This window comes from Oncorhynchus tshawytscha, linkage group LG12 (genome assembly GCF_018296145.1).
Source record: "Oncorhynchus tshawytscha isolate Ot180627B linkage group LG12, Otsh_v2.0, whole genome shotgun sequence".
Classification (NCBI taxonomy): domain Eukaryota; kingdom Metazoa; phylum Chordata; class Actinopteri; order Salmoniformes; family Salmonidae; genus Oncorhynchus; species Oncorhynchus tshawytscha.
Window position 1 is genome coordinate 46,164,430 of NC_056440.1, and position 18,084 is coordinate 46,182,513.

Consider the following 18,084-nt stretch of genomic DNA (forward strand, 5'->3'; position numbering starts at 1 on the left):
TCAGCGTTGTAGAGTGGTTGAAATGTAAAGGTAATTTTCAATTGAGCCGACATAGCCTTTGCAGCATTTACCGTGAATGCGTTCTCCCCAAGCACAGAAACATTGCTTTTAAATTTCAATCACGCCACACAAACACTGATCTTCTGCGTTATGGAATAAATCCAACCCTAGTCAGGAAAGCACTTGTTTTGTATCAGATAGGTGTTACTTGATGAGGATGTTTGTGTATGAGAGAGAGTCATGAGCCTTGGAGTGTTCATTCCCTCTCTGTGTCCTCCCTTACATGCTGACTACACCGCTCGCATTGCGTGCGTGAGCGTTGCAAAATAAATTTAAACATACATGTTATTCAATTATTGCACCCACACTGCTCGCGCGCGCCAACGAGCGTCTGCGTTGCCAAGCACTAAAATAGAAGTCGGTTCTATTTGTGACGCTGAACGCGGTGCAAGTCCTGCCCCTCCCATCTCCTCATTGGTTTATAGAAGCAGATACCCACGTGCCATCTCCTCATTGGTTATACCCACGTGGGTGATTGAAAGATGAACTGAGTTCGGTCGGTCGTCGTGTTAACTATGAAAGTTATATGACAATCGCCATATAGGGTCCAAAGAAGAAAAAGGCTGGAAGGAGGAGAGATGACTAGAAATAATTTGGTTGACCGTTTTATGTGTGGATTAATTGTCAGAGTAGAGGACCTTGTGCATTTCAGGTAAAATAACTCAACGTTTATATCCCAGGACAAATTAGCTGACAGAAATCTAGCTAAATAGGACAAATTAGCTAGCAACTGCAAGCTAGCTAGCTAAATTGCCATAAATGTTTAATGCTTTTCGACCTGTCCCCAAATGAATATTATTGGTTCAGAGTTTGTTTTCATATTTCAACCTGCGTGTCGTGTATAAAGTTACCCCTAGATGAGGGCCTTGGGTCAGTTTTGCATTTCACCCACTATGATTGGGGGAGGGGAAGTCAAGTAGGGGAACCTTCAGTCCAGAGCTGATGAAATACTGCAAAACTGTCATTTATGGACACAGTCTGAGAGTTGAGGTTTGACTTTGAGTCACAATCCAATATTTGCATCCCCAGGTGTGCCAGAGCACATAACAGAGGATTTATGTTGATATCAGCAGTCAAAGGAAAAGGGAATTAAAAAAACACCCTTACACAAAATGTTTAGTAAACTTTTATTTTTAGTTGATCAGCAAAAGAGGAACTGCAAAAGGGATCGTGTAAATTGATTTCAGCTGTGAAAGCTGCAGATTCTATCATATGTGATACAACCAGAACATCCTCAAATAAAGATGGTCCACACTTTATATAGTTAAAATCATTTGATAGTTTTCATCAAGGATCAAGCCATGCAAAACTATTTACATTCAGCGAGCTGGAAGCCTAGGCCTATTTATAATAAGCCTGTAGGCATATTCTGAGGCACATTCATAACCCGACTCCCAGACTAAAAGGAACATAATTCCGTCTCAACAAGCACATCGGATCTAATAAGATATTTCTGATATTATTGCGGACTCCTATTTTACCAATAAAATAACATGGACTTGCCCAGATAACATCTGACACTGCACATGAAGCCTAGTTGGCCTTTAAGAACCTGGTCCCTGGCAGTGTCTGTCCAATGTGCTTTTTTTTGTATGTTAAAATGACAATGCACTGCTCTGAAAACAGTTTGCACCCTGCAATTTCCAGACTTGACTATGCTCGCTTATTGTGTCCCCTTTAGAATGCCAGGTGATATTGTGCAATGAGATTGAATTGCTCATGACTCAAGAGTATAATATCATTGTGACATTTTGGAACATTCACCGTCATTGACTAATAGGAACAATGGTAAAAAGCAGGAGACGAGGGCTATGTCCCAAACGGAACCTTAAGGTCCAATGCAGCCATGTTTATCTCAATATCAAATCATTTATGGGTAACAATTAAGGGTCCTTAGTGTGATTTATTTTCTGACCATTTTTAATTGAAAACAAACAAAGGTAGCTTCTTAGCAAGAATTGTGCTAGACTGTCTGGTAGTGGGGAGGGGAAAACTGGAAACTAGCTGTTATTGGCAGAGAGGTTTGGAACTCTTTCAGGTGGTCTTTTCAAACTGCTCTTACCCTAAAAGGGCATCATCATAATGTTCACAATTTCACAGTATTATTCCAACCTCATATTGTAGAAATATATATAAAACACAGACAATTCCCATTTTTCACCATACTGAGCCTTTAATCCCCAAAGGGCTTTGGTCAAAAGGGAATAGGGAATAATAGGGTGTAGTTTGGGACCCTGCCACGGAGTTTAGAGTGCTTGATGAGTGTGTGACCTTTTAGCTGTTGCTCCCTGTGCATGACTATTCCGAAGGCTTTCTGATGTCAGCTTGGTGATGATAATCAGCTACAGACTGACTACAGTGTTGTCACTGTTCTGTTTATATCTCCCTGCCATGAGAACATGGGTGTGCAAAAGCTAGATAGATATCTTACTGTGGTACTGTGAGAGCACTCCCTTCTCAGATAAATAACAACAACACACAAAAATCCACAAAAGCTGCACCGTAAAACTGTCAACAAACAATTACAGGCATCTGGAAGATGCTGTAAGAAACAGTAGTTCAATGTGTACAATTGTTAGCAGTAAAAACGTTCAAATGTATCGATATCATTCTAGAATTCCCAGGGGCCGTCTCCCTTTATCTGTTCTTCAGCTCTGGTCCAGGTCATTAGTGAGTGTTCCTCCACTAACACTTTCCTTATTGGAGGAACACAACTCCCTGGACCAGAGATATCTGTTCTTATGCTAAGACGTGGATCTATAAATACATTCAGACCCCTTTTCTTTAAAGGAAATACTTCCCACTAAATGGAAGATACTCGTATAATTCTAAATAGCCATTTGCTGCAGGGAGACCTACTGTATAGCTACTCGCATTCGGAAGATATCTTAACAACCAAAAGGGTTATGTTTAAGAGTCAACAAAAATAGCTGATTTGCTTTCTCTTCAACCTATTCTGCTATGGAATACCCGGGAGTTCCTCTCTCCAACCAAATGTTGATCATTTTGCAGGCATTCTTGTAATGAGTACACGTCGCTGCTTTGATGCAACATAGGCCTTTCGGTTAGATACTGTACAACGTACATTCATTTACAGCAGTGACCACGCTGACATACTGTATGCAGTAGCAAAACCACCAGAAGCTTACGTTGTTCGTACAGTACCAAATGGAACTTGATCCACACCTCACTCTCCTCTTATTCTTGTAACATACAGTAAAAGCAGCTCTGAACAAAGGAGCAGCAACGCTAGTTTAAGTGAGCAGGGTTAGTGTCAAGGCAACGCTTACTTATGAAAGAAAGTCGCACACCCCAATGATTTATGGGTAAAGAAAAAAAGAACTGTACCCATTAAATCATGTGCAACTTCCTTTTTCTCCCCTTCTACATGCGTTCACTATTCAGTCTACCAGTGCTCTCTGTGTTAGCCTTGGACCCCAGCTCCTTTCAGGAGTTGGGAGTCTGACGTGGGGGCGGTCTACGCTCTGGAAGCCTGGATACGCCATTGATGTTGGCCTGTTTGGCCCCGTCTGGGTTTCCACCGAGGTCCTCACTCTGACCACACCGCTTCAGGGCTGTGATGAACACATCCAGGTCAAACGGGCCCCCTTGCCCCCTGGAGGGAGGCATCTGGAGGCGCTCATGGATTGGCGAAGGAATCGGAGGAGAAGAGGGCAACAGAGAGGGAGGAGAGCGGGATGAGGCAGGTCGGCTGAGTGTGTCGTCCTCGTCCAGTCCAGCTGAGGGCCGTATGCCCGGCGAACAGCAGTGGAAGAGGGGAGCGGGGAGGGAAGTGGGAGAGAGGGGCAGCGGGGGTGAACTGGAGTAGGGCAGGGGTTCCTGGGGCAGGCTGGGAGAGTGGAGGAGAGACTGAGTGCTCTCCACCCACCGAGATATCTCCTGGAACAGGTCCCCAGGCGGCTCCTCGACAGGCAGCTCCTCCAAACTGGCCCCTCTAGGCTCAGGCGCCTGTCTGTTCCTCTTCCAGTGAGACAGGTCCAGGATCAGTTTGGGCTCGGAGTAGTGCTGTGGTTTGTCTTCCCTCCATGCAATCTTATCGAGATAGGAAGGAGAGCCCACTTTGTAGTCACAGGAACGGTCACAGTCCAGCTCGGTATAGGCCCCGCCCCCACAAGCACGCTCCAGAGAGGAGTGGGAGTGGTCCAGGAAGCGCTCGGCAGAGCTGCTGTGGGAATACTTGCGAGGGTCCACCTGGGCCTCCTCCAACAAGGGTTTAGAGCCTGCCTTGGGATCCCTCAGGACCTCCTCCTCCTCTGGGTCAACCAGCTCCGAGACCCCAGGCAAGCACTGACACCCACCCTGCTGCTGCCAGCACAAGTCTGATGACAGGCTGGTCTCATACCTGCACAGTGGAAACAAAGTGCTTGTCAATGAAACATCTAAGTTGCCATTTTGATCTATTGTTGTGAAGTAAATATTTGTTGTCTTTATACCCGTTACATTTGCTCCTAATTTGTCTACATACACGTGCACACACACACACACAATGAAAGATAAATGAATACGAAACTGAAACCACCTGGTAGACACTACAACTTATATTGAACAAAAATATAAAACTCAACATGTAAAGTACTGGTCCCATGTTTCATGAGCTGAAATAAAAGATCCCAGAAATGTTCCATATGCACAAAAGGCTTATTTCTCTCATTTTGTGCGCAATTTTGTTTACATCCCTGTTAGTGAGCATTTCTCATTTGCCAAGATAATCCATCCACTTGACAGGTGTGGCATTTCAAGAAGCGGATTAAACAGCATGATCATTACAAAGGTGCACCTTGTCCTGGGGACAATAAAAGGCCACTCTAAAATGTGCAGTTTTGTCACACAACACAATGCCACAGATGTGCAATTGGCATGCTGACTGCAGGAATGTCTACCAGAGCTGTTGCAAGATAATCAAATTTTAATTTCTCTACCATGAGCCGCCTCCATTGTTTTAGAGAATTTGGCAGTGCGTCCAACCGGACTCAACCACAGACCACATGTAACCACGCCAGCCCAGGACCTCCACACCCGGCTTCTTTACCTGCGGGATTGTCTGTGTACAAATGGCCAGAAACCGTCTCAGGGAAACTCATCTGCATGCTTGTCGTCCTCACCAGGGTGTTGACCTGGCTGCAGTTCTGCGTCGTAACCGCCTTCTGTCGGCAAATGCGCACCTTCGATGGCCATTGGCATGTTGGACAAGTGTGCTCTTCACGGCTGAATCCCAGATTCAACTGTACTGGGCAGATGGCAGACCGTGCATGGCGCCGTGTGGGCGAGCAGTTCTTCCATGGCCTGCATACTCAGACATTTCTCCCATTGAGCATGTTTGGGATGCTTCGGATCAACGTGGACGACAGCGTGTTGCAGTTCCCGCTAATATCCAGCAACTTCACACAGCCATTGAAGAGGAGTGGGACATTCCACAGGCCAAAATCAACAGCCTGATCAACTCTATGCAAAGGAGATGTGTCGCACTGCAAGAGGCAATGGTGGTCACACCAGATACTGACAGGGGCGTGGATCAGATTTTTCTTTTTAATGTATCCAACAGATGCATATCTGTATTCACAGTCATGTGAAATCCATAGATTAGGGCTTAATTTATTTATTTAAATTGACTGATTTTCTTACATGAACTGTAACTCAGTAAAATCAGTGAAATTGTTGCAGGTTGCGTTTCTATTTTTGTTTAATGTAGTATGACAGAATAAACAACAGCGGCATGCAGGTGAAGTGTCTGCCAGGAGATTTGATTAAGAGTAGAATGAATTAGCTTCTATATATAACATCCATGCAACATTTTATTCGTCTTCATCTTACTCAACTTTATTTCTACTTTTCTTTGGTGTATTTATTGTGAACAGCATGTCACAGTTCCTTTCATAATCTCTTTCTGTTGCTTTGCTGTGTTATTTTTCACTAAGTCTGTTTGCTGCTATGTGTCTCTGTGTGAACGTTTGCCGACACCACAGACTTGTCACTAACAGAAATTGAATAATGTGTCCCCGAACAAAGGCGGGGTAAATCAAAAGTAACAGGGCCTCCCGGGTGAGGCAGTGGTTAAGGGCGCTGTACCATCAGAGACTCTGGGTTTGCGCCCAGGCTCTGTCGTAACCGGCCACGACTGGGAGGTCCGTGGGGCATCTTACAATTGACCTAGCATCGTCCAGGTTAGGGAGGGCTTGGCCAGTAGGGATGTCCTTGTCTCATCGCTCACCAGCGACTCCTGTGGCGGGCCGGGTGCAGTGCGCGCTAACCAAGGTTGCCAGGTGCACAGTGTTTCCTCCTACACATTGGTGCGGCTGGCTTCTGGGTTGGTTGCGCGCTGTGTTAAGAAGCAGTGCGGCTTGGTTGGGTTGTGTATCGGAGGACTTTCAACCTTCGTCTCTCCCGAGACCTTATGGGAGTTGTAGCGATGAGACGAGATAGTAGCTACTAAAAAACAATTGGATACCACGAAATTGGGGAGAAAAAGGGTTAAAAATAATTAAAAATATTAAAAATAAAAAGTAAGTCAGTATCTGGTGTGGCCACCAGCTGCATTAAGTACTGCAGTGCATCTCCTCCTCATGGACTGCACCAGATTTCGCTGGCCATGGCTGACATTCCTGTCTTGCAGGAAATCATGCGCAAAACAAGCAGGTGGCATTGCTGGAGGGTCATGTCAGGATGAGCCTGCAGGAAGGGGAGGAGGATGTCTTCCCTGTAACGCACAGCGTTGAGATTGCCTGCAATGACAACAAGCTCAGTCCAATCAATGATGCTGTGACACATCGCTCCAGACCATGACGGACCCTCCACCTCCAAATCGATCCCGCTCCAGAATAGGCCTCGGTGTAACGCTCAGGCCTCGGTGTAACGCTCATTCCTTCGACGATAAACGCAAATCTGACTATCACCCCTGGTGAGACAAAACCGTAACTTGTCGGTGAAGAGCACTTTTTGCCAGTCCTGTCTGGTCCAGCAACGGTGGGTTTGTGCCTATAGGCGACGTTGTTGCCAGTGATCTCTGTGAGGACCTGCCTTACAACAGGACCTGCCTTACAACAGGCCTACAAGCCCTCAGTCCAGCTTCTCACAGCCTATTGCGGACAGTCTGAGCACTGTCCTGGTGTAACTCGGGCAGTTTTTGTTGCCATCCTGTACCTGTCCCGCAGGTGTGATGTTCGGATGTACCGATCCTGTGCAGGTGTTGTTACACGTGGTCTGTCACTGCCAGGACGATCAGCTGATGGTCCTGTCTCTCTGTAGCGCTGTCTTAGGCGTCTCACAGTACGGACATTGCAATTTATTGCCCTGGCCACATCTGCAGTCCTCATGTCCTCATGCCTCCAGAGTCAGAAAGGCTTTTTTAGTGTCCTAAGGTTTCATAACTGTGACCTTAATTGCCTACCGTCTGTAAGCTGTTAGTGTCTTAACAACCGTTCCACAGGTGCATGTTCATTAATTGTTTATGGTTCATTGAACAAGCATGGGAAACTGTGTTTAAACCCTTTACAATGAAGATCTGTGAAGTTATTTGGATTTTTATGAATTATCTTTGAAAGACAGGGTACTGAAAAAGGGATGTTTCTTTTTTTGCTGAGTTTAGATGAATCTCTATGGCTGACACACACTAGCCTGGTCCCAGATCTGTTTGTGCTGTCATGTCAACTCCTTGTCGCTAGTTGACATGACAGCACAAACAGATCTGGGACCAGGCTAGACACACACCTGTCCCAATGAGAGCTAAAGGCCTGGCTGTGACTGTGGCCAGGCTCCGTGATTAGGCTATCATCCAGCTCGTCCTCTATGCGGAAGGGCTGGGGCGACATGGGCTCGTCCTGAGGAAATGAGTACTGCTGCAGGAAGGGATGGGACAGGGCCGCTTCTGCCGTCAGCCGGTCCATGGGGTTAAAGGTCAAGATACGCTCCAGAAAATCAATGGCTAGTGGAGAAAGAGACGTGAACGGAGAATAGAAAATGGTTTCAAATGATGTGCATACGTGGCTGCAAGTAATGCCATATCGAATCAGGAATAAATATTTTTTTCTCTGGGAATAGTAGGCAACAAGTTAATTAGACACGTGTGTTCATGATTTTTAGCATAAAACAGTTATCGTTTAAGAGAGAACAAAGGCTCCATCTAATTCTCCACCCTCCATCCCGCTCACCATCCGCCTCCACCTCCACCTCAGGGATCAGCTCCCTAAATGACCTCTTGACCTTCCAGCCATGGCTGACATAAGTGGGCATGACCTGCAGAAGGTCCAGGCGGTCCTCTTCCCTCAACACAGGCACCGTGTCCAGGATCAGCTGCATCTGTTCCAGTTCATGGGCTCCTGCAGAGCAGCCAGGAGGAACCAGCCAGGAAGACACAGAGTACCAGGAGTAAAGAAGCATGTCAATCAAATCATGATTCCAAAACTAGAAAAGGCCATTTTCATGAAGAAAAAATGAAGTGCCTTGTTTAACTGTCCAAAAGTATTTCTGTGGTAGAAGTTAAGAAATTGTTAAAGGCTAGTGTTGAAATTTTGAGGTTAACTTATGTGTATTTTTAAAGACTGGTATTAAGATGGTTGGAGCAGGCTACTGGGAAAAGAAAAGCTGCGCCATCATGACTAATGACAAGGTCATGGACCACATACTGAATAAATTAGGTCTGGATAAAAGTATCTGTACGTGATATTAAACAATGACACCAAAATCCTAAAGAAACTGTCTTAAAAATGCTTATATAATGTGAGCACAAAAAACATTTTTTTCTGTTTTGTTTCTGTTCAAGTCTCCAAATGATCTGTTTTTTGTTTTTTTACTTCAGCCAGTGTAATCGTAACAACAGTGGGAGTTATAATGACACTGTCACTGCGAGACAACATAAAAGCTCAGCTCTGTCCCAACTGGCACCCTATTTCCTATAGTGCACTACTTTTAACCAAAGCCCTATGGGCCCTGGTAAAAGAATGTGTGCACTACATAGGAAGTAGAGTGCCATTTGGAAGACACCCATATCATTTTGCTTCTAATAATTACACTTATTGACACTGTTAAGCAGGTCGGATAGAGAACAGACAGGCAAATGGACATTTCTGTATTATGCATCCCGCTAAACAAAGTATACTCTCTCTTCACTACATCAAAAAGATCCTGGACAGACAAATAGACTGTACTGCCCAACAGCATAAAAACAAAATGGGCACAACCCAGTTTCTCTCTCATATCATATTCATACCCACACCTCTCCATCTCAATAGACCTCTTACCTGCAAAGAGCATGCGTCCTGTTAGCATCTCTGCGAGGATGCAGCCAGCTGACCACATATCAATGGCCTTGGTGTAGTTGTTGGGAGAGAGCAACAGGCGTGGAGACCGATACCATTTAGTCACCAAGCCCTCTGACAGGTAGCCCTGGCCAATACACACAGACGACAGCACACACAGGGTAAGCATAACAAGTAAATTCATACGTAGAAGGTTCTCTAACTTTTTAATGGCTCTTTCGCTAAGATATTTTGAGGGCATTTTTACAGCTGCCCCCACAATTCTTTACGCTCACACTTTACAGGTAGGCTTATAGAAGACAGTATTCTTCTCCATGTCAGTTACAATGTTGAGAAATATATCTAAGTATGGTGGAACAGAATGTCAGAGAAAAAGCGTTTGTGAAAATGTATTCCTGCACCTTCCTCCTTTGGAAGTGGTCATCTTTCACTATTCTGCCTAATGACACACCGGCTTCATCTCGTTAGAATAGCACGACTTGACCACTTTATCTCCTCTTTTTTTATTTAGAACATCCTTTACACCCACACAAAGCCTATGCTTTACTATCGTTGTGGGGACTTAAAATAGATTTCCATTCAAAATCCTATCTTCGCTAACCCCTAACCATAAAATAGCCTTTGTCTTCATGGCGACCAGGGAAATGTCCCCATGAGGGAGAATTTTCCTTGTTTTACCATCCTTGTGGGGACTTTTCTGGTACCCACCCACCCAGCCACACCTGATAGATGTAGAGAGATGAGATTATGAAACACACAGCCACTGGACTGTGACCAACATCCACTGCGACCAACCTCTGCAGGATCTTGAATTGAATTATTGCCTTACACAACCCCCAGTGCAAGGCAAGCATCCCCTGTCCTCTCTGTCCCTCCCCTCCACTCTCTGCCAATGGATAACAGAGCACTGTTCAATGATTGAGGAGAAGCAGCTGAGACAGCCTTAGGACTACACAACCTCCCCCTCTCTCTTCAACTGTCCTTCGTTTCACTTCCTCACCTTCCATCCTTCTCTCCTTTCTCACCTCCTCCCACTCTCCAGGTGATTAATAATTGAATAGGGTTAGCTCAGCAGCCGGAGAGATTCAGTTAGGCCTCCTCCTGTCACCTTTGCTGCAGCTCCTCTTCTGTGACTAAGCAACCTGTCAAATCTCTGCTTATTGTCCAAAAGCACGGTTGAGTCAGTCACTGATGGTTCCAAGAGTCAGATTTACAATTATAGGTGCATTGTTGCGTTACTATGGGCCCTGGTCAAATGTAGTCCACTTAATAGTGAATACGATGCCATTTGGGACACATCCTATGTCTATATTTAACAGTAATGAAATGTTGTTTGGCATTGTTAGCCCTTCAAATCAAAGCATCTGTCATTATGACAAATTTGGCCAAAAAAATAAATGGTATAGCAACATTGAGGAGAGATTGGCACAGATAATGAAAACCAATGCAATGCTCAAGAAACCTGCCAACCCTCTGTCACAGGCTGACATGCTTACTTTCACGAGCGCAGCGGCACACTCACAGGTCAATTGAAACGATATGAACAATGCAAACAGCCTGTCAACTTCCTCTCCACGTCGGAGGCTGACGACAAAATCCCTGATGTCTTCTCGTTGTTGTGTCTGCTGCTAAGGCCTTTGTAACTTTACATTTAGGATGAAATGTCATGCATCCTCCACATTTACCAAGCAAGGACTATCCCAGCAGCTGTAGTGAGCATTGGCCTGTTAGCCTCTCTCTAAGTAAGCATGGCATAGGAAGAACCGGAGACGGTAAGGTTGTGAAAATGACACTATATTCCCGATATAGCGCACTACTTTTGACCAGAGCCACATATGACTAGAGCCTAAGTAATGCACTACAGGGAATAGTTGTGCTGCACTAGTGCACTATAAAAGGTGTTGAAGTCTAGCTTGAAATACAGTTATTCATGTTAACATAATATAACGTATTGATTCCTTTACATGTATAATGAATGTACAGTTGAAGTCGGAAGTTTACATACACCTCAGCCAAACACTTTTAAACTCAGTTTTTCACAATTCCTGACATTTAATCCTCGTAACATTTCTTTGTTTTAGGTCAGTTAGAATCATCACTTTATTCTAAGAATGTGAATAATAGTAGAGAGAATGATTTATTTCAGCTTTTATTTCTTTCATCACATTCCCAGTGGGTCAGAGGTTTACATACACTCAATTTGTATTCGGTAGCATTGCATTTACATTGTTTAACTTGGGTCAAATGTTTCGGGTAGCATTCCACAAGCTTCCCACAATAATTTGGGTAAATTTTGGCCCATTCCTCCTGACAGAGCTGCCGTAACTGAGTCAAAACCCTACAAACCGTAGGCCTCCTTGCTCGCACACGCTTTTTCAGTTCTGCCCACAAATTATCTATAGGATTGAGGTCAGGGCTTTGTGATGGCCACTCCAATGCCTTGCCTTTGTTGTCCTTAACTTCTTTGTGACTGGGAGGCAGTATGGAGTAGCTTGGATAAAAATGTGCCCAGAGTAAACTGCCTGCTACTCAGGCCCAAAAGCTAGAATATGCATATAATTAGTAGATTTGGATGGAAAACACTGAAGTTTCTAAAACTGTTTGAATGTCTGAGTATAACAGAAATCATATGGCAGGCAAAAACCTGAGAAGAAATCTAACCAGGAAGTGGGAAATCTGAGGTTCTTAGTTTTTCAAGTCCAATGCCTATCGAATATACAGTGTCTATGGGGTCATTTTGCACTTCCTAAGGCTTCCACTAGATGTCAACAGTCTTTAGAACCTTGTTTCAGGCTTCTACTGTGAATGGGGAGAGAATGAGAGCTGTTTGAGTCAGGTGTCTGGCAGAGTGCCATGAGCTAAATCATGTGCGCGGCTGTGAGAGGTAGCTGCGTTCCTTTTAATTTCTAAAGACAGGAATTGTTCGGTTGAAACATCATTGAAGATTTATGATAATAACATCCTAAAGATTCATTCTATACATCGTTTGAGATGTTTCTACGAACTGTAATATAACTTTTTGGACTCGTCTGAACTTTCACCTGGACTTGCCCGGGCCTCGTGAGTTTGGATTTGTGAACTAAACGCGCAAACAAAAAGGAGGACATAAATGATGGACTTTATCGAACAAAACAAACATTTATCTGACACAGCGGTTGCATTAAAGAGAAGTTTATCTAAATTTCCATGCATAACCCTTGTATCTTTTATCAATGTTTATTATGAGTATTTCTGTAATTCAATGTGGCTCTCTGCACTTTCACCGGATGTTTGTTTGAGACAATGCATTTCTGAACATAACACACCAATTTCAAATGAGGTTTTTGGACATAAAGATTAACTTTATCGAACAAAACACACATTTATTGTGTAACGAAGTCCTGTGAGTGCCATCTGATGAAGATCAAAGTTTAGTGATGAATTTAATCGCTATTTCTGACTTTTGTGAGCCCTCTCCTTGGCTGGAAAATGGCTGAATAGTTTTCTGTGACTAGGTGCTGACCTAACATAATTGTTTGGTGTGCCTTCGCAGTAAAGCCTATTTGAAATCGGAAACTGTGGCTGGATTTACAAGAAGTTTATCTTTAAAATGGTGTGAAATACGTGTATGTTTGAGGAATTGTAATTATGGGATTTATGTTGTTTTGAATTTGGTGCCCTGCAATTTCACTGGCTGTTGGCGAGGTGGGACCACTAGAAGTTAAGCCATTTTGCCACAACTTTGGAAGTATGCTTGGGGTCATTGTCCATTTGGAAGACCCATTTGCGACCAAGCTTTAACTTCCTGACTGACGTCTTGAGATGTTGCTTTAATATATCCAGATAATTTTACTCCCTCGTGATGCCATCTATTTTGTGAAGTACACCAGTCCCTCCTGCAGCAAAGCACCCCCACAACATGATGCTGCCACCCCCGTGCTTCATGGTTGGGATGGTGCTCTTTGGCTTGCAAGCCTCCCCCTTTTTCCTTCCTTCATTATGGCCAAACTGTTCTATTTTTGTTTCTTCAGACTAAAGAACATTTCTCAAAAAAGTACAATCTTTGTCCCCATGAGCAGTTGCAAACCATAATCTGGCTTTATTATGGCGGTTTTGGAACAGTGGCTTCTTCCTTGCTGAGCGGCCTTTCAGGTTATGGCGATATAGGACTCGTTTTACTGTGGATATACAGTGCCTTGCGAAAGTATTCGGCTCCCTTGAACTTTGCACCTTTTGCCACATTTCAGTCTTCAAACATAAAGATATAAAACTGTATTTTTTTGTGAAGAATCAACAACAAGTGGGACACAATCATGAAGTGGAATGACTTTTATTGGATATTTCAAACTTTTTTAACAAATCAAAAACTGAAAAATTGGGCGTGCAAAATTATTCAGCCCCCTTAAGTTAATACTTTGTAGCGCCACCTTTTGCTGCGATTACAGCTGTAAGTCGCTTGGGATATGTCTCTATCAGTTTTGCACATCGAGAGACTGACATTTTTTCCCATTCCTCCTTGCAAAACAGCTCGAGCTCAGTGAGGTTGGATGGAGAGCATTTGTGAACAGCAGTTTTCAGTTCTTTCCACAGATTCTCGATTGGATTCAGGTCTGGACTTTGACTTGGCCATTCTAACACCTGGATATGTTTATTTTTGAACCATTCCATTGTAGATTTTGCTTTATGTTTTAGATCATTGTCTGTTGGAAGACAAATCCCGTCCCAGTCTCAGGTCTTTTGCAGTCTCCGTCAGGTTTTCTTCCAGAATTGTCCTGTATTTGGCTCCATCCATCTTCCCATCAATTTTAACCATCTTCCCTGTCCCTGCTGAAGAAAAGCAGGCCCAAACCATGATGCTGCCACCACCATGTTTGACAGTGGGGATGGTGTGTTCAGGGTGATGAGCTGTGTTGCTTTTACGCCAAACATAACATTTTGCATTGTTGCCAAAAAGTTCAATTTTGGTTTCCAGAGCACCTTCTTCCACATGTTTGGTGTGTCTCCCAGGTGGCTTGTGGCAAACTTTAAACGACACTTTTTATGGATATCTTTAAGAAATGGCTTTCTTCTTGCCACTCTTCCATAAAGGCCAGATTTGTGCAATATACGACTGATTGTTGTCCTATGGACAGAGTCTCCCACCTCAGCTGTAGATCTCTGCAGTTCATCCAGAGTGATCATGGGCCTCTTGCTGCATCTCTGATCAGTCTTCTCCTTGTATGAGCTGAAAGTTTAGAGGGACGGCCAGGTCTTGGTAGATTTGCAGTGGTCTGATACTCCTTCCATTTCAATATTATCGCTTGCACAGTGCTCCTTGGGATGTTTAAAGCTTGGGAAATCTTTTTGTATCCAAATCCGAGTATCTCGGACCTGCCTGGTGTGTTCCTTGTTCTTCATGATGCTCTCTGCGCTTTTAACGGACCTCTGAGACTATCACAGTGCAGGTGCATTTATACGGAGACTTGATTACACAGGTGGATTGTATTTATCATCATTAGTCATTTAGGTCAACATTGGATCATTCGGAGATCCTCACTGAACTTCTGGAGAGAGTTTGCTGCACTGAAAGTAAAGGGGCTGAATAATTTTGCACACCCAATTTTTCAGTTTTTGATTTGTTAAAAAAGTTTGAAATATCCAATAAATGTCGTTCCACTTCATGATTGTGTCCCACTCGTTGTTGATTCTTCACAAAAAAATACAGTTTTATATCTTTATGTTTGAAGCCTGAAATGTGGCAAAAGGTCGCAAAGTTCAAGGGGGCCGAATACTTTCGCAAGGCACTGTAGATACTTTTGTACCTATTTCCTCCAGCATCTTCACAAGGTCCTTTGCTGTAGTTCTGGGATTGATTCGCACCAAAGTACAGAACGCCTCTCCTTCCTGAGCGATGTGACGGCTGCGTGGTCCCATGGTGTTTAAACTTGCATACTATTGTTTGTACAGATGAATGTGGTACCTTCAGGCACTTGGACATTTCTCCCAATGATGAACCAGTTTTTTTCTGAGGTCTTGGCCGATTTCTTTTGATTTTCCCATGATGTCAAGCATAGAGGCACTGAAATATATCCACAGTTACACCTCCAATTGACTCAAATGATGTCAATTAGCCTATCAGAAGCTTCTAAAGCCATGACATCATTTTCTGGAATTGTACAAGCTGTTTAAAGGCACAGTCAACTTTATGTATGTAAACTTCTGACCCACTGGAATTGTGACACTGGTATAAGACATTAGGTCTCCTGTATTTTCCAGGAGTAAATTAGCAGACGCTTCGATATTAGTTCTATCACAAGGTATCGTGAGCTGTGACCAATTAATAGGCACACATACCATAACTACTCTCCGGGGATGTGGGTATCACAACCCTGGAAAATTGTTAAGAGGGCGTGTATTAGAGCAGTGAGTGAGGAAATCTAAACACCCTGGACACCGTCGAGAGAGATGCAGACATAACCACCCTTGAAATGGCATCCGTGGTCACTGACACTCCCGTAAAAGGGGGAATAGAAGAGGAAAACTACAGCAAAGCCATGGACGCGCTGAAAGAAGTGCACGAGCATTGTAGTAATTTAGCAAACTGGACAAAATTGGTCAGCATTTCCCTGCTGATGGAAAATTCCAATCTAATAAAGAGTTCAGAGATGCTATTGTGTTGTTGGCACAATGACATAAATTAAAAATCAATAGATCAATACACCAGCGTTGTGATGTCAGTGTTCTATCAACAGAAAAGCAAAACCGATAAAACCAAAATTAGATGTGCTTAGACTGAATTAAAAAGACTGGGTTTGTGAGTACAATAATAGAATGTGTACGTCTGCTTTCATGGCAGGTATGAAACCCATTTATCAAAACGGCTATTGCGGGGTTAGTGGACCAAAATTTTCACTAGGTTGAAATAGTGCAGGAGGCTTGAATGTGGAATCTAATTCCACTCACTTAGCAGCCGTGCGTGCGGTTAATACAGCCACAGTGGAAGTCACTAACAGTGGTTTAACTAGAGGTCGACCGATTTCAAGTTTTCATAACAAATCTGTAATCTGCCTTTTTGGATGCCGGTTACATTGCAATCCATGAGGAAACTGTGTGGCAAGCTGACCACCGGTTACGCAAGTGCAGCGTCAAAAGGACCTTGTGGCTGCAATGAGCCAAGGTAAGTTGCAAGTTGGCATTAAATGTATCTTATAAAAAACAATACACCTTCACATAATCACTAGTTAACTACACATAACCATGTGATGATTGATGATATTACTAGGTTAACTAGCTTGTCCTGCGTTGCATATAGTTAATTTATCATCAACTTTTCCAAATGGGTGATGATTTAACAAAAGCGCATTCGAGAAAAAAACACATTTGTTACACAAATGTACCCAACCATAAAATCAATACACAAGTATAATGTTTTAAACCTGCATATGTATTTAAAAGAAATTCATGTTTGCAGGCAATATTAACTAGGGAAATTGCGTCACTTCTCTTGTGTTCAGTGCAAGCAGAGCCAGGGTATATGCAGCAGTTTGGGCCGCCTGGCTCGTTACGAACTGTGTAAAGACTAATTAATTTGACATAATTATGACATAACATTGAAGGTTGTGCAATGTAACAGCAATATTTAGACTTAGGGTTGCCACCCGTTCGAGAAAATACGGAACGATTCCGTATTTCACTGAAAGAATAGACATTTTGTTTTTGAAATTATAGTTTCCGGATATGACCATATTAATGACCTAAGGCTCGTACTTCTGTGTGTTTATTATGATTAAGTATATGATTTGATATTTGATAGAGCAGCCAGACTGAGCAGTGGTGGGAAGCAGCAGGCTCGTAAGCATTCATTCAAACAGCACTTTGCTGTGTTTGCCAGCAGCTCTTAGCAATGACTTCAAGCCTATCAACTCCTAAGATTAGGCTGGCAATACTATAGTGCCTGTAAGAACTTTTAATAGTCAAAGGTGTAAGAAATACAAATGGTATAGAGAGAAATAATCCTATAATAAACTACAACATAAAACTTCTTAACTGGGAATATTGAAGACTCATGTTAAAAGGAACCACCAGCTTTCATATGTTCTCATGTTCTGAGCAAGGAACTCAAACGTTAGCTTTTTTACATGGCACATATTGCACTTTTACTTTCTTCTCCAACACTGTGTTTTTGCATTATTTAAACCAAATTGAACATGTTTCATTATTTATTTGAGACTAAATTGATTTTATTTATGTAAATTAAGTTAAAATAAAAGTGGTCATTGTTCATTCAGTATTGTTGTAATTTTCATTATTACAAATATATATATCTTTTTTAAAGGCTTTTTTTGTGCCTCCAAATAATCGATATCGGCGTTCAAAAATCATACTCGATCGACCTCTAATTGAGACACTGATCGGTCATGAACAATCTAAGACGGGGACAAACGGTGGCTGTGATGAGAAGTTAATGCTGGTAATATAAGTAGCACATACTGTAAATATATTTTCTCCTGTCTGTAAATGTACATTCTGCCAGTGCCGGTGTGTGCGAAGTTGTGGGTCTTAAAATGATAGACTCAAAGTGAAACACTTAGGACTGTCATTCTAAATTTGGGATGGATCATTTATCAATAGTTCTAATTATGATTCGGAAAGGCGAGAGCGCTGCCCCTAAGCTGTGAGGAGAGCACAGATTGAGGAGAGGGTGTACTGCTCATCCTGCAGGTGGCTTCTGAAACTAATTCATATTGAGTCTAAGGAGGGTTTACTCGCAGGAAACCTTATCTTTTCCTTTTCC

The 18,084-nt window shown here is 43.0% G+C and overlaps 1 protein-coding gene across 1 annotated transcript in view; it reads right to left on the reverse strand.

Annotated features, from left to right (window-relative positions):
* Positions 1-1,185: 1,185 nt before the first annotated feature.
* LOC112263407 (mitogen-activated protein kinase 4-like) overlaps positions 1,186-18,084 on the reverse strand; it is a 30,430-nt gene continuing 13,531 nt past the window's right edge. The window contains exons 4-7 of the mRNA XM_042330706.1: positions 9,315-9,459; positions 8,226-8,393; positions 7,786-7,999; positions 1,186-4,423 (exon numbers count right to left, since the gene is read on the reverse strand). Coding sequence (XP_042186640.1) covers positions 3,508-4,423; positions 7,786-7,999; positions 8,226-8,393; positions 9,315-9,459 — 1,443 coding nt within the window. The 3' untranslated portion in view covers positions 1,186-3,507. The remainder of the gene's footprint in view (positions 4,424-7,785; positions 8,000-8,225; positions 8,394-9,314; positions 9,460-18,084) is intronic.